Here is a 25,905-nt window from a genome sequence, read left to right as displayed (position 1 = left end):
AATACAAACGCAAAGAATATTGCAAGAAATTTTGTAGTTTGTTGGATTTAAATTAGTAAAAAGACAAAATTTTGTGTTAAAATAAATACGGAAAGCAAAGCCTACAAGCTCCTGATGATAATAACAATAGCACACAATTGTGTATTTTGAAATTTCAAATGATTTTGTTGTGCTGTGTATTCTGTTGACATTAGATTTCCTTTTAAAGAAAAGCCTGCTTGTATTAGCAAGCTACTGGTTCAGCTCACAATCCGATGGATAAGTTCCGATAACTAAATCCTAAGCTGAATAATCGGTTTCCAGAAGTTTGAGATTTGGATAGAAAGCAAAAATATTACGAACCTAATGGAGTTTTTAAGTAGCCTTGAAGATGTCAAACAAACTATTATTGAAAACACCGAGTTTATAAGATCATTGGAAAACTGTAAGTAGACAAATCTAATTATATTTGAAGAGGTAAATCTAAAGTACAAACTATTTGTTTTAAGGTTGTGATGACAATTTCCGCGAAAATGTACAAAAATTGCTTAATGAAAAAATGAAGGATCGATTGAAGATCGGCGAAGATATAATTGCTTTGAAGGCCAAGCACAAACGCATAGATGCTGCTTTGCAGAACGTATTAAATGAAGCTGAAACAGTCGAAGAGGCAAATGCCAAATGTGCAGAGATTTTGGAAAATGAAGAAAGGAAACGCACCAATATTAAGCAATCGGCTGAGTATAAAGAGTTTAAACAACGATTGACCGCCGTAGGTGGTGATTCGAATGCAACAAACGTAAATGATGAGGAAGTGACCGAGGTTGTTGAGCCAGGTGGCAAAGTTGTCTCAATGTTTGATCCATGGTCAAAGAAGTTAATGTTGAATCCAGTGCGAAACACTAAGTGCGGGCATCACTACGAAAAAGATAGTGTAGATGCTATGTTACAAGGCAATTCTGGTATACGCTGTCCAGTAGTAGGATGCCCGATCAAAAGTTGCATAAGCCTTAAGCATCTGGAGCCCGACATAGCTTTGCGTGAGAAAATAAGAGCGTACAAAGCTCAGCAGGAACTAGCAGAATCATTGTCAGAAGAAGAAGATGGATAGTCTAATCATATGTTTACGTTGTTAGGCTGTTTCATAAAGTACGAAATAAAATTCGTTTAATGCTAGTATTCTCTATTTAAAGTCCAAAATGTCTAATAATCCTGAAATGCTTGTAGCTTTCACACATTACAATGTTAACAATTGATAAAGTATTTAATTTATAATATTTGAAGACAATCGATAATTCTAGTGAGATATAATCGTTTATGTAATTTAATTTTCCTTATTAGATTGTTTAAAATCTGAAAGGAGCTAAACATTTTTAATCGTACTTACATTAATTTCTAACAAATCAATTTCCATTATATAAATTCTATTCTTTAAGTAAAAAAGGATAATGTGTCCTGTACTCTTAAAAGAAAAAATGTAAAACACAACAATGTTGTATACCATAAATTGATTAAAAGTAAATAAAATATTAAATATACTAAAGTAATTTATTTAAATTATTTGAAGACAATCGATAATTCCTATGAAATGTAATCGTTCATGCCATTCACTTTTGAATGTGTGGCAACGCTGCGCACAGCTGTTCGGCCCAAAACAAATGCAAATATTTCGCCAACTATTTTGTTAGAGATTCGAAAATCAAATGCGTGCACCACGTTCAAGCAATTGTCAAGCTGAACGACAGCCGCAGCAAATACAGCATCGCTTCCAGCTTTGACGAAACTAACTGCCTGAAAACACCGTTGGCAATGATGCCGATGCCCATGTCCGCAGACGCATACGATGTGGCCAGCCGCACTCACACGATTGCTACGACGACGCATTATTTATATAATTCTAGTACTGCTGGCCATCCTTTACATATTCGGCAACCTCTTTGATCAGGTGAGTCGTGCATAGGGAATTGGTATCAATAATGGATTCATAACAATCTGTTGTATGCCCAACAGGAGGGAGCCTTCAGTGCGCTGCATTACGATGAATATAAACCACAACGGACACGCCCGCTGCTATGGAAGCAGCAATTGCTGCCGCCCGAAGAACATCTCAATCGGACCAAGGATCCCGACTTACGTTGTCGCAATTCGGTGCAAGGGCGGCAGCTGCTGGCCGATGAGCGAGGATTCGTATGCCTACGGGAACAGATGCTGGTCAATGGCTGCTGCAACGTGGAGTTGGCCGGGATTAGCTACTATAGCTGCTACAGTTGCAATACCACATCACACTGTTGCGGCGTCTATGAATACTGTGTCTCCTGTTGCCTGCATCCGAATAAGCGATCTCTGCTGGAGCAAGTGCTGCAGGCGCACAACACACAGAAATATATCTACGCCAGTGTTGTGGACCACTTTGAGCTGTGCCTGGTCAAGTGTCGCACCAACTCACATTCTGTCGAGCACGAGAACAAGTACCGCAATGAGGCGGCCAAATACTGTTATGGCACCACTGAAGCGCACGAGTCGCAGCGCGAGGTGGCTCCCCGGGGTGGCCAGGGTTAGCCACTGGCTGGCTGGCTGGCTGGCAAAGATCGTGTGCAATCTCTGCGTAATGTCTGAGTGTTCAGCAGCGTAATCTTGCATTCATTTGTAAATTTCATGGACAGTCTCACCCTGATTGTCCAAATTAAGTGTAAATAGGTCAGATTGATTACATTGATTAAGTGGCACTGCGACAAATAGTTTTAAGTTGAACTCGCCATGATAGGAGCAATGCCCAGCAATGTTGCGGCACTTGCACATATTTTGCGATAAATGCTCGATTTTTCATTCTGTCTCAGGTTTATGACATATTTGTTTATAACTTTAGTTAATTAGTTAATTTAGTTAAAGGAATCCACATTTCAGTCTGGGAATTATGAACAATTTTGTAGAATTTATATAGCCTATAGTTACTATAGCTATGGTTTAAGATAGTTTAAGCCTCTTAATACTGTACATACATTAGACCTTTATCATTTAGATATAGTTGATTTTGTGCTTTACTAAACGTAATTTATTCAAAGTATTTAATGTTTTATTGAAGGTACTCTTGACAATTGCATAACCAGCGTCTCCTGAAATACCTCATTGTGAAGGATCCCATTATGAATGATGTCGTCGCGCAAGTAAGCACAGCCCATGTGCTCCGAGTTCCAGGCCACGCCTATCTCGCCCTTGTGATCGATGATAATGGCGCCACCAGTGCCGCCGATGCGCTCAGTCATCTTCTGGCATTCCTGCTCAACAGTCGCCTGAGCACTGATTCCCTGCAGCTGTATGGCGTTGAAAATACGCAGACCGAGATTGTAGCGCATTATGAGCTTATCATTGCCAGTGCAGAATATGTCGCCAACAGTATTATCGGCATAGCTACCGGAGATGCCACCAGTCGACGAGCCCGCCCAATTAACCCGTTTGCATCCATGGCAACGGCGCTCATCGTATCGCTCCTGAGCTAAGCACTGAGCTTCCAGTCTTTATATGTACATATATACGCTAATTCTCTCCAACAGCAACTGTGAGAAGGGCACCTGCTAGCAGTTTTTCCATGCCGCTCCTCACCACAGACTCCTGGGCCGCTTGTCCGCCAAGGAAGACATGACGACTGTCCATTGACTTACTGAATCTTTTAAAAGAACCATCCGCCTTGCCCTGCATTTTGTATTAGTTTACATGCATGGTAATTAATAACAGACTTGTCTGATGTTAAGCTATGCAACGACTCTGTTAAGTTAACAGTGTGACGTCGCTCTGGCTCGTGGGTCTTTAGCTTTGTATGGAGATTGAGCACCTCTGGCGCTGCTGTTATCAATCTAAAAGCTAAATACATGTAATGCAGCTAATAGATTTTTAAATTCCACAATATATTCATAAATTCCTAGATTACTTTAATCTCAAATCATTTCGTTTTGTCGTTGCTAATTCCTTGACTGCTTTTACTTTCGACTTGAACAGGTTTACTTTGTAAAGCTTAATAGTATTGATAATTGTTATTTATTTTTAATCAATCCACACACATACATACATACATGCATATGTCTCTATCATTATATTGACCATCTGATGGTTAAAGATGATGTTCAGAAAAATGTGGTTTATTGATTCACATACATACATAGTATTACATACATACATATACATACATATGTATATCATATTACTCCTTCAGAGCTGCATAATTATTCCGCCTTGGCTACCAGCGGCTCCTGAAATACCTCGTTGTGGTTGATTCCATAATGAATGATGCCGTCGCGCACATAGCCCCAGGCCATGCGCCGTGACGTCCAGCTTATGCCCACCTCGCCCTTGTGATCGATGACAATGGCGCCGCCTGTGCCGCCGATGCGCTCAGTCATCTTCTGGCACTCCCTCTCGGCGGCTGCCTGAGCACTGAGTCCCTGGTGCTGTATGGCGCCCAAAATGCGCTGTGCGAGATTGTAGCGCATTATGGTCTCGCCGTGCCCTGTGGTGGAGACGCCGCCAACAGTATTGTCGGCATAGGTGCCGCATCCGAGCAGCGGAGTGTCGCCAATGCGGCCCGGCCACTTGCCAGTGATGCCGCCGGTCGAGGTGCCCACTACGATGAGTCCGCTCGCATCCATGGCAACGGCGCCCACCGTATCGCCCTTTGGATCGGTGCGGGCATCATCCAGCTCGGTGCGGGCAAAGGTGGTGTCCAGACCCTTAGCTTCCTGCTCCAGGAACTCACGCAATGCCTGCCGAGCACTGTCCGTGACCAGGGCGCCGGCTGGCAGCTTTTCACTGCCGGTGCTCAGCGCCAGCTCCTGGGCTGCCTGGCCGCCAAGGAATACATGCCGGCGCTTCTCCATCAGTCGGCGGGCCACCGTAATCGGATGCATGACGTCCGTCAGCAGGGTCACACAGCCCGCACGCAATTCCCGCCCCTCCATAAGGCTGGCCTCCATCTCCACAGCGCCGGCGGTGTTCAGGCACGAGCCGTAGCCCGCATTGAAGGACTCATCCAGCTCCATGGAGCGCACTGCTGCCTCCACGGCATTCAGTGCGCTGCTCGACGACTCTGCGCCAGCCGGCTCAAGAAGCTTCCAAGCTGCCCGAAGCGCGTCTTTGATGCCCTTGAACTTGCCTTCCACGCGCGCATCGGTGATGTCTCCCGCTCCGCCATGTATCAAGAGTATTGGGCGTGGCATTCTGCTGCCTCGAATTCCACTCGATGCGTGCTAACGAACCCGAACTAAGTCCGCTACTGACAGCCACAGCAGGCAGCGATCGGATTCTGATTGTGTTGCTCCATGCATTCGCTTGTTTATATTTGTTCTCTTTGTCTTTGTCTTTGTTCCACTTATCTTTATTGCATTGCTTTCGTTCTCGGCTCATGTCGCATTTTAGGGTGGACCTTGTCTGCACAGAGTTGTTGGCTAGAGTTGCTTTGCAACTTATCTAAATATAATATATAATAAATAATCTGAAGCAAAATATAATATTAAGCAGAAATGATATTTTATTTATTCTATTATATATTGTAATTATTATTATTATTATTATTTTTTTTTTTTAGAGACTAATTTTAATGCGTATATGTCCATTAACCATATTAAAAAGCATATTAAAAAAAATGTATTATAAATATATATGTTAGCTAATTTATTATATAATATTGTATAATACTCAGACTGCTTAAGTTTTAGTATTTATTTAGGTTTACTAGCTAATTTGCTTGCCTATTGGATTTGATATGATTTATATTATCATTTATTCATGTATATTATGTGTATATGATGAAGGTTCTTCCGTGTCTCCAACGGCGTATTATCACTAACCATACATGGTAAGTCGTATTATGCTTATAAAAAAGTTCAAGGTTTTTTTTTCTTTTTCCTTTTTTTTTTTTTTTTTGCATGCGACCGCAGTTTGCGGCTTTTCCCCTCTGATATGGGTACCACAGCATATCACAGCAACGTCTGTCCGCCTTGAGCTTGAATTTAGCATTGCCTTTGCTCAGACGCAGCAAGCAGATGTGCAACCAGCATTGAGAGAGGGAGAGTGAGCACAGAGAGAACGAGCATATATGGAGCCTGTATTGGAAGAGCGAGTACAGGGAGACTGCGCATGTAGAGCCGAAGCCAGGAATAATGCGCATAGGTAGAGCCAGTATTGGGAGATCAAGCATTGTAAGAGCGAGCGCAGATTGAACTAGCTCATATGGAGACTGCATTGGGAGCCAGGAAGAACGCGCATTGGTAGAACCAGAATTGCAAGAGTTAAGGAGAACGCGCATATATAGAGCACGCATTGGGAGATCAAGCATTGAAAGAGCGAGCACAGAGAAAGCAAGCTCAGAGAGAGAGAGAGAGAGAGAGAGAGAGAGAGAGAGAGAGAGAGAGAGAGAGAGAGAGAGAGAGGGAGAGAGCAAGCACAGAGAGAGCTCCCACATTAAACATTCCTCGTACAGAAAAAAACTACCTGCTAATATTCACGCTATGGGAGCTGCTTTAAAGTGACCCACACAGATGACATCGCCAGGTGGTCGCGTGACATATCTGCAGAAGAGGCCTCCTGCTGGCCCGAAAGGTGGAGCACCACCATCAGTTCAGCTCTGCGGCGTGCGCTTCCATCAACGAAATTCAAATTTGGCAAGACAAAGCGTCACGAAGATGGACAGGAGCTAATTGGCTTCTGAGGATAAAAGGGCATCTAGCGATTCCTCGGCGAGCTCACTGGGCGACTCAGCTCCAGATGGGCGAATAGACTGAAAACGCATCCAGGGCAGCGCGTGAAGCAGGCGAAGGCTGCACCGCCAGGGAATCCAATAAACCTGATATACTGTAGAACTAAGTTAGTAATTTTAGATCTAGGATTTATATATTGGGCCCACTCACTAGCTATAGAGTCTAAGAGAATGTGCCGCAACAATTAACTGAATAAAACAATCATAAATGTAAGTAATTGGAAAAAGAGAGTGGGATGTCTATAGGGCGTATAGCTAAGTGAGGAATCGCCGTGGTTCCATTATCAGCCAACTTTTGGCTCTTTTTCTTTCTTAATTACGTGTCTAAATATTCATCTGTCATTTAAATGATTGACAGGAATGCTATAGCAGAGAAAATGCTCAAATTGGCATGTTGTTCCGTTAGAATTTTAGTTTGCTCTTAAAAGTATGCAATGGAAATGATTTCAAAGTGCTCTCCTGTCAAAATAAACATGCGAGTCTCGCAAGAATTTTGATGCAATGTTAAGATTTGTGCTCAACAAGGATAGCCATGGATTAACTGTCACCAATTTGATGTTAATCGGCCGAAGCCTGATTTGTTCTTTTTAGTTTTTGCTGAGCTAGTGAAAACATCTCTCTGTCTCTGAAAATTAAATTTGAAAAAAAAGTTTTTCTTTTCTTTTTTTTTTATTGTCTATTAAAAGACTTTCTTTGAGTTGAGCAAGTTGAGTTGTTTAAGATGGAAATGAATATCATAGATTCAGTAAATCCGAATCCTAATCAGGCTGAAAATCTTAATCAGGCTGAAAATCTGAATCCGGCTGAAAATTTGAATCCGGCTGAAACTCTGAGTCTGGCTGGAGCTTCGGAGGAGGCTCCAAATCCAGAGGAGGCTCCAAATCCAAATCCAGAGGAGGCTCCAAATACAAATCCGGAGGAGGTTCCAAATCCAAATCCGGAGGAGGCTCCAAATCCAAATCCGGAGCCAGCTCCTATCCCGACACCAAATCCGGATGGAGATTCGGGTCCAAATGCGGCCCCAAATCCATCCGAATTGCCGGAGTCAACCGGGGCCCCCGCCTCGGTGGGCACACAAACTGAAGAATTGAAGTTGAGTTCGCTGGAAACTGTGCCGGTGCCACGCAAAATCGCTCGCCCCAGGAGCGTTTTTCAGAAGCCCCAGCACAACCTGGACATTGCATCCGAGGTGTGCGTCGAGTCGGACAGGTGCGACAAAAGGAACAAGGCCTGTCAGACCATCAAGACCGGGGTCAAACGCTCGGCCGCTGACAGTCAAATGGATAATCTGCGTGCCGTTATGCACCAGCGCCGCAAGTTGGCCATCGACAAGGATCGCCAGCATCTCGCCAACCTGATGGAGATCATCAATGCCGATCCGCCGCCGCCGTGGCACGATGCCTCGCTAATGTGGCTCGAGGTGGACAAGCTGGAGAATCGCATCGAGGAGTTCGACAAGTCCCAGGAGTCTGGCTAGCTGGGGCTGGCTGAATGCAGTTTCCCTCCGATGTGCCTTAATTATTAATTAATGTATTCATGCCATCAATAGCGCATACATAGCTCCACAAACACAAACACAAATACATATACACATACACATATAAATATATATCTATATATATATATTATCGCATTTAATGTCAAATGAATTCTCGATTGAATCTGCGATTGCTGCTCCGTTTTAATTGCCTTTCGAGCGATGCGGTCATTTTTCCATCTGGCTGAGCTTTTTGCCTGACTATGAGGAGCAAATGTCCTGCTCCATGCTGCTTAACACTGTTGACATGGTAAATGCAGCGAGGCGTGCATACATATACGTGCATATATATATATAGAGGAGAGGGGGAGAGGGGCGTAGCTGCTGCTCACTTGATTGTGCTTGACGAATTGTCCCGTTGCGTCGCATTTGAAATATCCTCAAGGCTCAGAGCTAGCTAGCTGCTGATGATGGTGCAGTGTGCAGTGTGCAGTGTGCCGTCGACGGCCTCCATTAGTGGGCGTGGCATATGCTGTTGGTGCCCGACTAGACTTTGGTCATTTGGCAATGCGTGCGGGGTTTTCTTTGATGCAGCCAGCTAGCTGTTTATACAGAGCGCCAAACAGACTCGGGCCAATTGCATTTCAACGCCCAACAGCAAAAGCAACAACAACAACAAGCAGGAGCTGCATGCGCTGCATCTCTTGTCCCTCGTCAATGGCAGCTGATGCTAGCTTGAATGTACTTATATCCACTTGTGCATATATTTGCATTGCTCGGGGTGTTGGCACGGACTGCGCTTTTCAACAACAACAACAAGAACAACAACAACAACTGCAGCTACAACAGCCACAATGAGCCGCATAAACACAGCCCACACACACACACGCATGTGTTTGTATATGCATACATGCATGCATGCATGCATGTGGCTCATTCATGAAGCGATGCCTCATTTGCAATGCGCTAAACTTTCGTTGCCGTAGCCAAAGTCGAAGCCAATCCTACGGCAAGCTGAGAATCCTGCACGTTTGTGAACGGACATGCAGCCATGGTACATGGTAGATGGTGCATGGTAGTTGGTACATGATGATACATGATACCTACTTATAAGCCGTGTCATCGTGTGCAACAATTCGTACAATGCACTCACACATTTGTACAGCGTGATTAAGCTATGTTCAGCTATTTTGGGTAACTAGGCCAAGGGGGACTCTGGGCTAATTTCCATTCATTCAAATAGCAATGGCCTGAAACCGGACTTGGCCAGGGTATTAGCCGGTTGAGCTGCATACATTACAGAGAATCAAGCATTTAGCTAAATGCTTTTGTCGTTTTCAATTTACAATTTATAATTGTCAGAATTTAATAATAAATTTTTTGACATTTAGAAGTTTTTTTTTTTTTTTTTTTTTTTTTGTTCAATTGGGATTTTTACAAAAATCACCATATATATAAAGATAACAAAGAAATTGTGACAAATATGTAAATAAAAAATAATTTAAATTAAAAATAAGTTCATAGTTTATGTGAAAATGTGAATAAATTATTTCTATTTTATTATTACTGACAGATTTTATTATATAGAGATTTTATTATATATACAAATATATTTTTCTACATATGTATATTTTATTAGTTTTATTTATTTTTTATTCCAGTGCACAATTATTATTATTTTTGTTGACAATTTTTAATGGCGATGTGAGTATCGATAGTCAACTATATTCGGTTGACATATCGATGTTCAACACCAAGCATTTATGAAAAAGTGGCTTGACTTTTAGGATTCTTTGTTTAACAAGCCAAGGTCGAAACTTGTCCAAATTGTTGACTTCTCCCTCCCCGCTGATCTAATATTTATCATATGCAAATTACAGTTGGTCGCCTTATTCTCTACGTTTACATCATCACACTCACTCGCTCTTGCTCAGAGCAAAGGATTTTGTTTATTTTCTATTTCGTCTTCTGCTGCTCGCCTTGAGTGGAACTGTTGCTGTTTAAGTATGTACATATTTACTTTAAGTATTTCCTCTAAATATTACTTTTAGGTATTTCCTCCAGTTTCTAATGCTTAGCTGAACGATCAGGAGCTTCACTGCACTGCACGACTGACCCCCACCAGGCCCGGGCGACTGAAGAAATGCTGTAGCTGCTGCCCTTTATATAGGGCGACTTTCACCCATACACTCAAACGCGCTCAAATGCTCAAATGCTGGGCCCGGTGCCAGGTAGAGGTCGTTACAGTTGAGCCTTCACTGACCAATGGGAACGCTCTCTGCTGCTTCAAGCACTCTTACTTCGTTTTACTTGAATATAAATACTCAATGAATACTGCTGCATGCATATAGACAACTGAAGTGATCTCTTGTAGTTCTTGATCGTCTTTTGATTTATTTAGGCGGAGAGGGAAACAGACGTAGAGACAGACTGAGATAGACATATAGGCATATATATGTATGTATGTATATACGAACAGATATATAGGCAAACAAAAACTCATTGTTAAATCAGATTACCTTTGTTCATTTATATATATAATTATTTATATTTATAATGACATTTATAGTTGTAAGATTAGACAGAATTTTCTACTACTCCACAGTTCTCTTGAGGTTTAAAACTTCTGCATAGTCTCCCTGACGTTCCGGCTATTCCAGTCCAGAGCATTTTCAAATAGGCTTGATCTAGCCTGATCTAGGCTAAACTGGCAACACTGATGCACACACACACACACAAACCTTTTGCCTCACTTCACTCAAACGGTCGTAGTCGATCGCTAGAGAAATTGTTAAAGAACTAATGGATTGCTCTTTGAGTTTTTTCTTAGAGTGCATTTGAGAGACACTTATATATATAAGTATATGCACATGTATGTATGTATGTATGTATGTCAGCAGTTATTTGGGAGCTGTGTATTTAATGGCAATTGGTTCTATGACTTCAGGCAGCAGCGAGCGCTCATTCAAAGCTAGCCACGAATTCTCATTTGCTTTGGATTGTAATTTCATTTATTTAATTTAATTTAGAGTTGCACAAATAATAAAAACAAAGCTTAATTGAGAAGCCTGACCTCATGGTCCTCCAGGCTGCTAAAGGCAAGTGCCCACTCAAATGCACTCTGCATGCATTTCCATGGAGCTCATTACCGAATCTCGTGTGTGTGTGTGTGTATATATCATATTTGCATTCGCATTTTGGTATAAGCACATAATTTCGCAATTTATTGTTTATAACAAATTTATCTGCGGTTTCGGCTCGTTCGCTCAATTGAAACTTAACTAAGTGATGCGCACTGACAGCTAAATTGTGGCCACACTGCGTATACGTAATGCACTGAATACTCATTTAACTGGCGCGTGGGCAGTTGGTTAAGTTAATATGTAATTAAGCTGCCATCGGGCAAGAGTGATCCAGTAATATGGCTAAAGTCAATTATATATCCGATTTATTATGTATAAAGGGAAAAGTAAGGATCGATATTATTAGCATAATGTCTATAAAGGTCGCAAGAGAAATTTATATAGTACTATAAATACAGTAGAATCCGGTTATAACGACTTCGCTGGTCCCCAGATACACTTATATGCGAAATCTTACACGGCTATAGCGTCTTCCGGTTATAACGACGGTCCCTTGAGCGTTTATGCCTATATATATATTTATATATTTATATATTTATATATTTATATATAAATATCTATATATCTATGTATATACAGGGCTATTCATATTCGACTGACCCATCTGGCAGCCATATATCTTTTGACAGAGATACAAGATCGCTTATTAACATACCGCGTCGGAAGCTTGTATCATATGGGAAAGTAAGTACAGTCATCATCAAAATATATATAAAAAAAAAAATCTTAAAAAAATTGTATATAGTATTATAAATAGGATTTCGAAAAGTTAGATTTCAGTTCGTTACAAATATCTCTATTTAATATAGATTGAAGTATTTTCCCATTTTATACAAGTCGCATTCAAATAGTATTTTAAAGTAAAATCGATTTCAGTTAAGCAACTTAAAGCTGCTCAGGCTGAGGCAGCCTCTCGCCTCATCATTAACAGCATCGAAATTTGAATTTTTGCCCGTGCGCCATGTTTGGGGGCGGGGCACGTGGAGGGGGTGAGGGGGCCACGCCCAAGACAATGAATGCGTAAATCTGTCACAATTAATACCTTTAATCGGGCTCACGCGGCACGCGCGAAGTCAAAAGCAACTTCCTGTGGGGGAGCGGGGCGAGCGGAGGTGGGGCATGAGACGTGCGGCACTTCCGGAAGCCCAGCTGCTCCGGCATATACACCGCTGGCAGCCGATATAGGTGGCTGCTTGGACGAAGTTTTTCGCGCTCTTGTCAACATGCTGTTGCAATTGGCAAGCGAGTGGGGCGACCATTAAAGCCATGTTAATCGATTTTCTGCTGCTTTACATGGCATCATGGCAATCCAAATCAAGCCAGGCCACACCCCACACCAAACGCCCCACACCCACGCCCACAGAGCTGCTGCTGCTGCTGCTGTCACTCACAAAGTAGAAAATAATCAGCATGGCCCAAAGAGTTTTCTTCAACCGAAGCGCTTTGGCATCGAGCGCCAGGTAAGAACTACTGACTGGGGCGATTGCCAGTCCCGTGGCCAGCCATTCAAATGGCCATAATAGAGCAGCTAGCTCTCAAGAAATTAATCATTCGATTAAAGCTCATTAATGAGTGTTGGCAGCCATTGAGATGTATCGATGCGGAATCCGCTTCATGCTCGGGAGTACAGCTTGAGCGCGTCTTAGTTACCAGCTCATATATGTATGTGGAGGGTTATGCAAGGGAACGCAGTCGGGGCTAGTATACTATGAGCATTTAAAGAGTGCCTCACTTCGCGAATTAGTTGCTTATTAATTAAGCCGGAGAGGAGGCAGAAGGGGGGAGCGAGAGTGTGTCTGAGTTCCCTTGCATTTCTAGTACGATTGCATGGGTGTCGTATGGCCTAACAGAAGAAGGGTGAAAGGGGATTGTATTTTATTTAATACGCTTCTATGCGATTCTCATGATTTCGAATTGGGTTACTCTCGCTTTATTTCTGTATGGCTCTGCTCTATATAACATCTGTTTATACCTTTCGCACTCCTCGTCTCGCTCCCTCTTTTTCTCTGTATCTCCATCTCATTCGAATCTCCTCGCCCTCTACGTTTCTCTCTTTCATTATCTTTCTGTATCACTCTCTCTCTCTGTTTCCTCACTAGAGAGTCTGTATATTTGTCTCTCTATCAATTTTCCGCTCTTATTCAGTTCTTCTCTTTATCCTATTTCTCTCTCTGTGAACTCCCTGTATTATTCGCTCTCTAGCTCTGTCACTATTTTGCATTTGTCAGTAAATCCGTATTTTCATCTTTCTTTTTCCTTTTATCCCTTCTGTCTCTCTCCAATTCTCTCAATCAGTCTTTCTCTTTATAATATTTTACTCAATGTGTTTCTCTGTTTCTGTAGACCTCTGTCGATCTCTCTCTCTCTCTCTGTCTCACTCTTGAACACATTCTCATTCTATATTTCAGTTTTACTTTCTCCCTCTTTCTCCCTTCTCTTCTCTCTCTCTCTCCCCCTTTCTTTCTCTCTCAGTCTTCTTCTCTATGCCTCTCTCTCTCCGTCTCTCCATCTCTCCCCACATCCCCGCCACTCTGAAGCCAGCTTCCTTCTGTCTCTCCTTTATATCATTCAGCCTCCATCTTCCTGCTGCCCTTACCCCAATCGCTCTTCAGGACCCTCTCAAATTACAAAACGTCGGCAAAAATAATTGTGCTCATAAATGAGAATTTTTGTTAATTATGTTTACATATCTTAAGGTTTTATGTAGCAACAGTTCTTGTCTCCAAGCACCGCTCTTCTCCACTCTCACAGCGCGCACACGAAACACGATTTTTAAATGTTCTCATATTTGAAGTAATTTCTTCAAATGCTCCGTCAAGCTGTTTATTTGATTTAACGGAAAGTCAACTCTAACCCACAGTGTCTGGCCCTCCCTCTCACTCTCTCGCTCTCCCTCTCTCTCTGTCTGTGTGTCTCTTTCTCTGTGTCTCTTTACGTCTTATGCTACACGTACGCACATTCTGCAACTGCACTAAATTACGCAAACTCTCTCCGTAGAACTCCTTTAGCCGGAATCCGGCGACCCCATGGCAACTGTTTAAAGTGTTTTAGTATTACTGTTGGCGTTGCTAAGCCAAAAACTAACTTACACCTAACTAAATGACAAAGTTTTGCGACTCACGGCTGCACACACACACACACGCACACAAACAAACAAACATATATAAAGTTGGTGAGCGGAGAGGCAAGTGTGCCTGGCGGTAATTTAAGGCAAACATTTCTTTCTATGCATAGGTGAGCGAGGTCTCTGTGTGTGTGAGTGCCTGTGGGTGTGTGTGTGTGTGTGTGTGCGTGTCTGTTGGCTGGCTGGTGGTATAAATGTGTGTTACCACATGGACGCCAAAAGGCACGCGCTGCAAATACACATACTTGCTGACACACACACACATACACACACACACATCAAGTTGGTTAAAGATGAAAAAATTCCCGCAAACACACACACACACACTCACACATATGGTGGGATGTTGTGTTCCCTTTTTCTTTTTCTTCTTATTTTTTACTCTATGTGGAGCAGCGCGTGTGGGGCATATTTAGATTTTGCAAACATGATCCGTTTGAAACAATAAATAATAGATTAATGTAATTATGTCTGCTCCATAGATAGTGAAATGAATACATTTTTAATTCAGTTCATGCTCTATATATTCCATTGGAGCAGCAATTGTGCATCGTTCGGACATGATTATTGGCATTTTAAATTATTTAATTATTTTAAACTTGTTTTGTTTGATTTCGGCTTTGTTAACGCTTTGAATCTGTGAGAGAAAGATATTCCATTGAATGTTATCTATGGGTTTGACGAGCAAATGGATTTGGCTAGAACAAAGGCATAGACTTCAAAAAAATATAATTTTAAATTAAAAATAAAAAGAAACATTTTTTTTTTAAGTTTTTCATAAAAAAAAAAAAAAAATACAAACTAATAAAAATCTATAACGTATATAATTTGTTAATGATATTTAAGCCTGTATTAAAATGTGGAAATATATAATATAACATTATATTATGCATATAATATATGAATAATTCAAAAGAAAAACAATTCCTTTAAATCCAAAAAAAAAAAAACGTCTACCTCAAATCCCTATACATACTTATATGTATATTTTAGTCCAACTTTTTTTTTCCTACTTCATACTCATACATACAGGAGGCTGAGTTCTCCATTCAGACATTCCTGGAGGTACATTCGGGCGAGACAGAGCTTAAACCTAATTGTTACAATATTTAAAAAAATCAGGGATATTTCATTATATTCTAAATTTATTTGTTTTCGAGTGTATAGGACTCAGCTCCAATGGCGCCCAGATAGGGAAGCAACATTCTAGATCTAGATCTATTTTATTTACTCGCTTTGTTTTTAACCTACTATATATCAACAACTTAAGATTAAGTTTTAATGAAGAAATTCTGTTTTATTTATTTATTATTTAAAGTTAAGCTGATGCATTCAACACTTGACTAGAAAGTTCTTAACTAAATGCAACCAAATTTTCCTTGACTTCTAGACGTCAACTTTGAACTTGGCCTAAGTTTTGCTTAAGTGTTCAAAAGAAGAGCGTGGAGGGGGAATATGTTTTTTTATATTGTATCTCTGTCTCTTTTTCTCTTCATTCATTTTTTACATTCTAAATTCTCTCTCTTTCTCCCCATCTCCTGTTATTCTCTTTCTCTCTCTGCCTTGTCTCTTCATTATTTTTCTGTGCATAGGATCTCTCTCCCTCTCTACATTATCGCTCTCTCTTCAATCTTTCTCTCCACATTCTCTGTCTCCCCATATTACCTTTCCCTCTCACTCTCTCTCTCTCTCTCTCTCTCTCTCTACATTACCCCTCTGTCTCTTCATTCTTTCTCTTTACATTCTCTCCCTCTTCACATTGCCTTTCCCTCTCTCTCTCTCTCTTCATTCATTCTCTCTATATTTTCTCTTTCTCGCTCTACATTACCCCTCTCTCTCTTCATTTTTTCTCTCCACATTCTCTCTCAATACAAGCAAAGGAAATGATGTAGCTAACCCTCAACTGAATAGATAATACTATTGTCCTTTTAGAAAAACTTATCTAGACGCACTGTCTCTCTCCTATTTCCTCTTTCCAAGCAATGGGAAATTATATAGGAAATATTTCTTCAATGACTGTTGCATAGTCTCGCCATATCCTTCAAATCAATATAGACAATGCTATCCGGGCCCTCAGCCCTAGGCCACATTTTATGCACTCGATATTCACCCTTCTTAAAGCCACGTTTATTGTTGTCATTTTAGAAAAAAAACTTGGTTAATAACTCTCATTATCTGGCCTCACTCTCTCTCTCTCTCCCTCTCTCTCTCAGTCTCTTTGTCTATCTCCCTCGCTCTCTCTATTTACCAATGTGGTATGTGAAAAGCATTTGCTTGGCTCAATTAGGTTTGAAATTATGAGAGCTTGTATTTTGATTTCATTAAAAATGACATAAAAAATAATGCTGATATAAAATGGGAATTATAATGGTGCACGCTTGATGGCCACCGTCGGTCCCATGGGCTGGTTGGGGGAGGCTGCGCTCAGTGGGGCATGCAGCGATTGTAGCCAGCCAGTCAGCCAGTCAGCCAGCCAACCCGATGCCAACCAGACAGATACTACCCATCCGAATGCGTGGGGCAATGCTGACAAAGTGCGATGCTATCAGCACATAACTTCATTATGGAAGTTTTGTGCCCCTGCCGCCGGTATATATAGTATAGTCTATGCTGTTGGCACTTTGATGCCGCATCCTGCCAGGCCCCACCCACAGCAACCTGAACGCCACGCTTTGGCCGCATGTAACACTGGCTATGGCTCTGTATGTGTATGTGTGTGTGTGTGTGTCTCTGTGTTAGCGCTCATGTTGTTTTTGTGCGTTTTAACATGGCTTTTAGTTAGCTACGGTCCAGGCGCTTTGGCCCCGCTCTTGCCTGCTTATTGTTTTCTTTGCCACAGCTCCACCTAGTGCCCTAGCCCTGAGCCCTAAGAGCTCAGAGCTCGATCTGCCAGTGCCACTGCTCCTGTTCCTGCTCCTCCTGCTCCTGCTGCTGCTGCTGCTGTTGTTGTGCCTGCGCAGATATTTTTCAAAATGAAAGTTTAACAAAATTAAACTTTTCTCATTAAAACGTGCGATTTTTTTCTCTTTTTTTTTTCGTTGCTTTTGCTGCGGCTCTTCTTTCTGCTCTGACCACACAGCGTCGCCATTGTTGGACATTGGCTGAGATTCGGGAGACCGTCGAGAGCTGTGCATATGGTTGACTGACTGCCCGTCTGCCTCCGTCTCTGTCCGTCCGCCTGCCTGCCTGCCGGAGTAATGTGGAGTGCGAGTGCGAGTGCGGCATCAACCTGTTCCAGATAGACGCGACCGCTGTCCGTGTCGGGCCATCAATGCGGCCACCAACATGTGCCCTCCATTGGACGACCCGGACTAGCAGCATATGCCGCTTGTTCAAGCAATTTTTATAGCGATTGCCAATATTGTTGTTTTTGTTGTTGTTGTTGGCGATGCTGGTGCTGGTGGTGCTGGCGGTCGGTTGGTGCTGTTGCTTTTGCGTTTTCCATCTACTCGTTTTGTTTCGCTTCTCTCGATTTTCTCGCTTTTCTCGTCTTTTTTCTGCTTTTTTTTTTTTAATTGAATATAAAACTTGCTAGCGGCAATCGGAAGCTCACTGCAGGAAACGCCAGCTGCCCATGTATGTGTGTGTGTGTGTGTCAGTGTGAGTGGGTGTGTGTGCCTACCAAAGTTGGCTTTCAATTAAGAAAACAGCAACAACAAAAAGCCAGAGCTGAGAAATACATTTATGAAAAATTAAAAGCCTCGTGCGTAGATAACAAAATCGCACACGAGCCGACCCCCATCCCCATCCCCATCCAGTGCATGCATCTGCCCCAAATAAAACTTCACCACTTTAAAGCTATCGCAATCGAATAAGGAAGCAATGGCTCACAAACTTGCCAGAAATTTAGAAGCTCCTCTGTGCCACTTCAGCAGCATTAAGGAGTCGAGCAAAACTCAAAGCTCACAATGTGCAATTCAATATCGAAATAGTATATGTTTATATAAGAAGAGTGCTGTAGTCGGGATCGCCCGACTAGAAGATACCCTGAGATCGGGGTAGAGCTGATATGCCCTTGCATGGAAAACACTTTGCGAATGAAATACGGTTTTTACAAATGATTCCTGGCTATCCGAAATCCGGAAAAGAACATCTCTCTATTCACTACGATGACTTCCACAGAAAACATATAGTTATTAACCTATCAAAGAGGCATATAGCTATTGCGGCTTACAAGATCGCCGAGATCACGTGGATAGATAGACGGACTATTATTGTTTGAACGGACGGTCGATCGGGTGGACAGATGATCGGACGGCGAAATGAATGATTGGTCGCACGGAGAGACGGACGGACATATCAAAGATGAACTCAACTCAACTCATCGTCTATATCAATAATATACCTTAATATACCTTTTGGGGTCTCTCACGCCCCCTTCTATGCCTATGTATGTGTATTTTCCCTAAATAATACAAGTAAGAAGGCTCCAGTCGAGACTGCTCGACTGGGAGATACCCTGAACCCTCTAAGCTGATATTCTAATCATTCTGCACTTCTTTTATGCACACATACATACACATGCATCCACACGCACGCATAAGCCTGCGCTCTGCTAACTGCGCAGTAAGCAGCGACTGCGCTTGGGCTGCGCTGCAGTGTGGGCAATATTATGAGAATTTATTTGTCGAATAATTTCTTTTGTAGACATACGATCTTAATGAAACTTTCAGAGAGTAATCATAATGTTCAAATGTATGTACATTCCAAAGCATAAGTCCCTAGTATTTGAAATGCGTTTTTTACAAATTGGGGGCGAAGGGGGCGTGGTATCCAAAATCTGTAAATTACAAAATCTTTGTATCCATTAACTTCATATACAACGCAAATTTGAAGTCTCCAGGTTTAATAGTATTCTAATGAGGCTGAAAAAACAAAATCAAATTTTCGATTATTCTCGATAAAAAAGTTATCGGACAATTTATCGAAAAAATAAAGCAAACTCGTACTGCGTATGGTACACACGAGTATGCATGCCAAATTTCAGCTCTCTAGCTCTTGTAACTTCTGAGATCGACGCACTCATACGGACGGACTGACGGACGGACGGACAGACGGACAGGGCTATATCGACTCAGCTCATCGCGCTGATCAAGAATATATATACTTTGTGGGGTCTGCCACGCCTCCTTCTGCCCGTTACATACTTTTTCACAAAACCATTATACCCTGATTTCCCATTTTCAATGGGTTCAGGGTATAATAAGTGTTTACACCGTATAGTCATGTTGTACAGATTCAGCATATACAAAATATAAACATAGAAATTACTTTTACTTTACTTACAATTCGAGCGCCCAGTCCAAGAATTTATGGAGTCCATTCTCCAGGGGCTTGGTCTGGAACCAGTTGGTATGGAAGGGCATCATATATGGCGCTTTGTTCTGCTCGTAGTAGCGCGAAAAGTCCTCCTGCAGCCACTCGAACACCTCGTTCTCGTCCAGATTGTGGAGCACACACTGATCCATGTAGGGACAATGGCCGCCCTCGAAGCCCTCAACGTAATGCGTATTCAATGGCACCTCCCACACGCCGGGGAAAGTGCGCGACGGACAGGTGCCGCTCTTGCACTCGTGCGAGATCTTATAGTCCAGCGTGTACGGCCAGACGGGCACTGGCACTGGTGGCACAGTTATCGAGCTGTCGTAGACGTAGCCAAAGTCCTCCAAGACCTGTTAACAATTAACAATTATCAATTATTCTCCTTTGTATGTATGGACATTTATGTGTCACATTAAAGTGTCGGCTGAAGCTAATGACACATTTGGAAGATTTGGATTACTATCATAAATGCGCCTGCTTAATAATATAATAAAGAGCGCTTTATGCTCGCTTATCTTGATTATTTCATTCAGGCCGCAAGCTTCACTGACAATGTCGTCATTATCCATTCATCATCATCGTTGGCCCACACAGCTCCACATACCCATACATACATACATATGTACATATATACTAATATTGTTAGAAGCTTTTGACACTGTCACGCCCTTGTGCCCATCGCGAGAACGTCAGGTGCTTGTCGGAGGCGTTTTAGCCCATTATGTTAGCACTGTGATCTGATATTGATATGATTTAAAATACAACTAGATTTGGCCAACCCCAAAACGCGGTTGTTGATGATGATGATGATGGTAATGGGGTGGCTGGCTGTGTGAGCCGGCGTATTATCGTCGCCTCGCACTTATGACATTGATGTGCCCTGTCGTGTCGTGTCAAGTGTCAAGAGTGTGTTGTTGTTGTTTTCGTGTTGTTGCTGCAGTTAATTATGCTGTAACTGCACGGCCCGTTGAGGCATTTTTTTAAAGCGAATTTAAGATTCAACTTGTGGCAGCACGAATGTTTTATTAATCGATATACTCGATAATGGCTAAACTCACGCACTGTCAACAATACATTTGTTTATATGTGTATGTACATACATATGTAAATATCATTATCATATTTACATCAGCGCGTTATATGTATTTAATATTTTTGAAATTTAATGAAGCTCTCATTTCACTAACATGTACATCTATGCGCTTTTTGGGGCTTATTTAGGCAATTTTAAGTTAAGCTTCTGTTGATCTGGCATCACCATTATTATATTAATCGATATATCGGTGATGAATAAGCTCGCACACTCTCATCAATAGATGTATGAACATGCATACATACACACATACATACAATGTAATTACATTTTAATATTTAATAAGCTTGAATAATTTATAAACTTGTGTAAATAAATAGAAACATCAGTGCCTCAGTGCCTGGCTGATCTTCACTCAAAACACGGATAGCATTTACGTTAATTTGCTTCAAGTCTAGATATACTCTCGCTTTTATTGGGCCATTTAATTTAAAGCCATGGCATGTGCTCTATAAAACTAGAACAGCTCTCGCCTTTTCAGATAGAAGTACAGCTGATAATTGCCAATCAATTATGAGCTGTGGTTGCTAGCAAAATGCATTTAGTACACATACACATACACATGCATACATATACGGTACACATGTAGCTCTCTGTGTGTGTGTGCGTGAGTGGGTGTTGTATTGCAAAGCTACTCACCTTGTATTGCGTGTTGCGGCCCGGCTTGAGGAAAGGAGCACGCATGCCAACCACATCGTCGACGGACACATTCGCAAAGTGACGTAGAATTTCACGCATGCCAATCATTTCGCCCACCCACTCCTCGTAGCCCTTGTCCTGGAGTCCCAGCTGCTGTGAGACGCTCTCGGTCGCAATTTCGTGACCGGCAAAGCCCAGATGCTGGATCTGTTGATAGTTGCTGCAAAAACAAATAGACAGCACAGATATGTGAATGGCAATTAAGTGATGTTCCTGTTCGTATAGCAAAAGAAGGCAAACAATTAAATCAAACAGAGCCCATGAAAGGAGCACTTAATGAAGGGTCAATGGCCAAACCGAGTCCTCAATCAATATTATCAGCAAGTACTCATTCCCTCTCTCTCTCTTCCTCTCCTTCTCTCACTCTCTCTCTGTCTCACTTTCTCTGTCACGCACACAAGCTTTAGATTGCTGTTAAATTACAATTCATTTTCAGCTTTGGTTTTCTCTTTTCGTTTTAAGCATTTTATATATGTTCAGAGATTTCTAGGAGATTATTTAAATTCTCTGGGGCTTAAGAGCCTTTTAATAGAAGCTGCAACAATGCAAAATGCATTTAGAAAACTCTGCCTGCAGGATATGCGTAATAAGTTGAACGCAAACTAACTAAATATATGTGTATATATTATAAATATACATAAATATGTTTGTTGTTTAGTTCGGTAAAGCCTTGACCTTTAGATACCCTTCACACCACCTTTACATACTATTTTCTTTCATTTACGGAATGTTTAATGTCTCTCCTCACTTGAATTTTGCAATCAACTGTAAATTCGACGTTCAATTTACCCTGCAATTGCTTACAGGGTATCTGGCTATCAGTTAGTTGTTTTGTCCGGCCATGTGCAACATTTTTAGAATTACACACAAAATGCTAATAAAAAAGAAATGCTCACACTTGATGAACAAACACAAAGCTGCCTGTAGACACCGGGGGAGGGGGGCGCTGAGCCTCGTACCTGGGCTAGTTGCTGTTGCTCAGGTGCTGCAAAACTTGCCACAATGGGCTGCAAGCAGTTTTTTGAATTTCAAAGCCGTCCGACAGCAGTGTGGCTCACACACACACACGCTGACACACACACACTCACACACTTCAGCTCTTGCCAATTAGAACAAATTTTACAATTGTAGCGCCCAAACAAAACACAAAGCGTCGAAAGCAACTTGAAAAAAAAGAAACAAGCAAAAACTGCACAAACAGACGAACAAACAACAACAACAACAACAACAACAAAAGGGAGCAGCTCCAGCATTCCCTTTGGATAGCAACACCGAATTTGATGCTTCTTTCACAGCCAGTGAGCATTATCAATTCTCGGCAACACCAAAAATCGGAGCAAAGCGACGAAAGAAATGAATTTGACCCTCGCTACTACTATTACTTGGATACACATCTATACATACATATATATGGATATGCATGTATGTAGGTATTATTGGAGTAACTTGTACTACCAAGTAGTATTTCTGCTACTTATTATTATATTACTCAAATGAACTATGTAAACACTACCAATCTTTCATTACAACTACTTTTTTAAAGGCTACTACTTTTCGTTACATGTTACTACTTGCTCGTCAAATAATTATACTTCTTCGTTAGAAGCTACTAATACATTATAAATACTACTACTACTTCGTTAAATGCTACTACTATAATTATTATTACTGTCAACTGCATTTTTGATTGAGTAGGATAACGATATTGTTCAGCGCTCCTACTATTCTGATAAATCCTACTACTATTAGTACTACCATGACTATTACTACTACATTACTGCTACTATTACTACTACCATGACTATAACTATTACTATTACTACCACCATGACTACTACTACTATTACTACTACCATGACTATAACTACTACTATTACTACTACCCTGACTATTACTACTACTATGATTATAACTACTACTATTACTACTACTATGACTATTACAACTATTATTACTACTACCATGACTATAACTGCTACCATTACAACTACCTTGACTATAACTATTACTATTACTACCACCATGACTATTACTACTACTATTACTACTTGAGTATAACTACTACAATTACTACTACCATGACTATAACTACTACTATTACTACTACCCTGACTATTACTACTACTATTACTACTACGTTGAGTATAACTACTACTATTAATACTACCATGGTTTCTGCTTGTACTACTAGTAGTCATAGTACACTACTACTATAATAAATGCTATTACTACTATTATTACTACTACTATGACTAATGCAATTACTGCTTTTACTACTACTGTGATTACCGCTACTACTACTACTATACTATATACATATATACATATGTATGTATATACTATACTATCGTCTCGTTTACATATTCGTTTATTACTATTATTGTAGTATTATTTCTATATCTATTCCTATTACTACATTTCTACTACTATTCTATCAGTATTAATGCTATTACTACCACTACTAGAGTTACAAATAAATACTACTACTAAAACTACATCTATTGCGATTATTATTATCTTATCTTATCTTATTCAATTATATTATAATTCGTAATTCACTCTTATCTACGCTACTACTACTACTACTACTAATACTCCTATTGCCAAATATACATACATATATACTTTACTATACTACTACTGTTCTTCCTATGGTAAAATACCTAAAATACTAATATTTCCACTACTATCACTACTTTTACTACCAAATGCTAAAATACTTCTGGACAACGCATACAGACGATGATTAAGAATCGCCTTGCACTCCCCTAGAATGCGCTAGGCACTGCGCCTGCGAAGAGTATTTCGGCAAACAGCAGCTGAGACAGAGAAAAGTTGAGACTGAAACTATGTGTGAGCGTAGCATAGAATGCAAGCAACAAATATAATTGTTCATATGTGTATGTATGTATGTGTGTGTGTGTGAAATAAATTTCTTAACGTTGCCGGACGTGGGGGCGGTGCGAGGGGGGAGAAGTAGGCAGACAAGAAATTTACTGTGCGCAAATAGTTTTTGGATAAAAGTAAAGCAACAACAACAAAAAACAAAAAAAAAAAAGATGTAAATAAAATTATGAATGTTTTTTGTGAGTCGCTCTTTGTTGGCTTGTTTCACATGCAGCGATAAAACAAAAAAGGGAATTACGAATATGTATATAAATATACATAAATATAGCTATGTGTGTGTGTGTATTTAACAACGAATGTATGTATTTGTAGAATAAAAAAATAAAAAGGAAAAGAAAAGTTGCATGTATATTTATTAAACATTTCACACAGACGCCAGCGAGCGACTACTCCTGCTACTCTTTTCGTGTGTGTGCGTGTGTGTGTGTGTGTGTGTGTGTGTGTACGTGGAGGCGTCGACAATGCTGGGCCAAACTACTATCTGACATCGTCAAAAAGTTCATGCAAAAATGTGGAAATGTGAAAAGTTGTTGAAAAGCACGGGCACACACACACACACACACATATACACGCACACACACACGCACACCGAACAGCGAGACTGAGCGAAACACTTGAATGGGCGGCGGCGGGCACAGCTCGGTTGGTGTTGACAATAAGCGTTGCATGTGCAGTGTGTGTGTGTGAGTGTGTGTGTGGTGTGTGTGTGGTGTGAGGTAGATTTATTGCATGACATTTCAATTGTTAGACAAACAGCTGGACGAGAACTGAGCCGGGCTATAACTACACACAACCAGAAGCTGCACTTGTCGTCAAGGCCGAAAGACGCTGGCAAAATAAAAGCTAAGCAACAACAACAACAAGAGTCAACACACACACTCACACACACAAGTGCAGTTGTGCCCCAAATCTTCTATTTCTTTTACTGTTGCGTAGGCGTGTCCGATGCCAGCGTAGGTGAGAGGCACGAAATGTTGGGCAGCAATTAACACTGTGAAGGAAGAAACGAACGCACAGAGAGAAAGAGAGAGGGAGAGAGAGAGAGAGAGGGCGAGAGTGGGCGAGAGAGGGAGAGAGAGGGAGAGAGGAAGAGTAAAAGATGCAAGGCAAGTGCTCAAAATAACTGACATGGAAATGGTAGCAAGACGCACTCACACACACACACAGACATGCTGTGTGACATTTGATGAATTTCCTTTTGGCCTTGTCGCGAGTGTCAGGAGACAAATACAGTTTTGCCCTGCCCTGCCCTACCCTGCCCTGGCCGGGCTTGGCTTGGCCTCGGCACTGGCCCTCGTTCCTGTGACTATTGTTTATGACAATGCTCATACGCAACGTTGCACCGGACAAAATGCCAAACGAGTCACGCCCAGTCGTTTGAGTGTGCCAGCGTGTGTGTGTGTGTGTGCGAATGGG

General features: G+C 41.3%; 6 protein-coding genes across 6 annotated transcripts in view; 3 read left to right on the top strand and 3 right to left on the bottom strand.

Annotated features, from left to right (window-relative positions):
* The first annotated feature begins 195 nt into the window (after positions 1 to 195).
* Positions 196 to 1,171, top strand: cerv (cervantes). Its single transcript, XM_018016616.2, has 2 exons — positions 196 to 424; positions 489 to 1,171. Exons 1-2 carry the CDS (start codon positions 346 to 348, stop codon positions 1,088 to 1,090), a joined length of 681 nt encoding a protein of 226 aa, XP_017872105.1. The 5' UTR covers positions 196 to 345; the 3' UTR covers positions 1,091 to 1,171.
* A 433-nt stretch (positions 1,172 to 1,604) lies between these two features.
* LOC108619828 (SREBP regulating gene protein) lies at positions 1,605 to 3,043 on the top strand. Its single transcript, XM_018016618.2, has 2 exons — positions 1,605 to 1,924; positions 1,990 to 3,043. Exons 1-2 carry the CDS (start codon positions 1,823 to 1,825, stop codon positions 2,536 to 2,538), a joined length of 651 nt encoding a protein of 216 aa, XP_017872107.1. The 5' UTR covers positions 1,605 to 1,822; the 3' UTR covers positions 2,539 to 3,043.
* A 1-nt stretch (position 3,044) lies between these two features.
* Positions 3,045 to 3,675, bottom strand: LOC108618166 (putative isoaspartyl peptidase/L-asparaginase GA20639). The gene is made up of 2 exons (XM_089473305.1): positions 3,553 to 3,675; positions 3,045 to 3,479 (listed from the first exon to the last, which is right to left on the bottom strand). Exons 1-2 carry the CDS (start codon positions 3,673 to 3,675, stop codon positions 3,045 to 3,047), a joined length of 558 nt encoding a protein of 185 aa, XP_089329431.1.
* Positions 3,676 to 4,096: 421 nt separating this feature from the next.
* LOC108619825 (putative isoaspartyl peptidase/L-asparaginase CG7860) lies at positions 4,097 to 5,302 on the bottom strand. Its single transcript, XM_018016615.2, has one exon. The coding sequence runs from the start codon at positions 5,184 to 5,186 to the stop codon at positions 4,197 to 4,199; it is 990 nt and encodes a 329-aa protein (XP_017872104.1). The 5' UTR covers positions 5,187 to 5,302; the 3' UTR covers positions 4,097 to 4,196.
* Positions 5,303 to 7,301: 1,999 nt separating this feature from the next.
* Positions 7,302 to 8,351, top strand: LOC108619827 (uncharacterized). Its single transcript, XM_089473679.1, has one exon. The coding sequence runs from the start codon at positions 7,446 to 7,448 to the stop codon at positions 8,199 to 8,201; it is 756 nt and encodes a 251-aa protein (XP_089329805.1). The 5' UTR covers positions 7,302 to 7,445; the 3' UTR covers positions 8,202 to 8,351.
* Positions 8,352 to 18,047: 9,696 nt separating this feature from the next.
* The window catches only part of Cda4 (chitin deacetylase Cda4), a 49,116-nt gene continuing 41,258 nt past the window's right edge, over positions 18,048 to 25,905 (bottom strand). Inside the window, exons 6-7 of the mRNA XM_089473203.1 lie at positions 21,523 to 21,742; positions 18,048 to 20,140 (exon numbers count right to left, since the gene is read on the bottom strand). Of these exons, the coding sequence (XP_089329329.1) occupies positions 19,751 to 20,140; positions 21,523 to 21,742 (610 nt within the window). The 3' untranslated portion in view covers positions 18,048 to 19,750. The remainder of the gene's footprint in view (positions 20,141 to 21,522; positions 21,743 to 25,905) is intronic.

Source organism: Drosophila arizonae, chromosome X, assembly GCF_054131065.1.
Source record: "Drosophila arizonae isolate 15081-1271.41 chromosome X, UAZ_ARI_1.0, whole genome shotgun sequence".
Classification (NCBI taxonomy): Eukaryota; Metazoa; Arthropoda; class Insecta; order Diptera; family Drosophilidae; genus Drosophila; species Drosophila arizonae.
The sequence above is the reverse complement of the archived record's forward strand: the minus strand, read 5'-3'. Positions and strand labels throughout refer to the sequence as shown.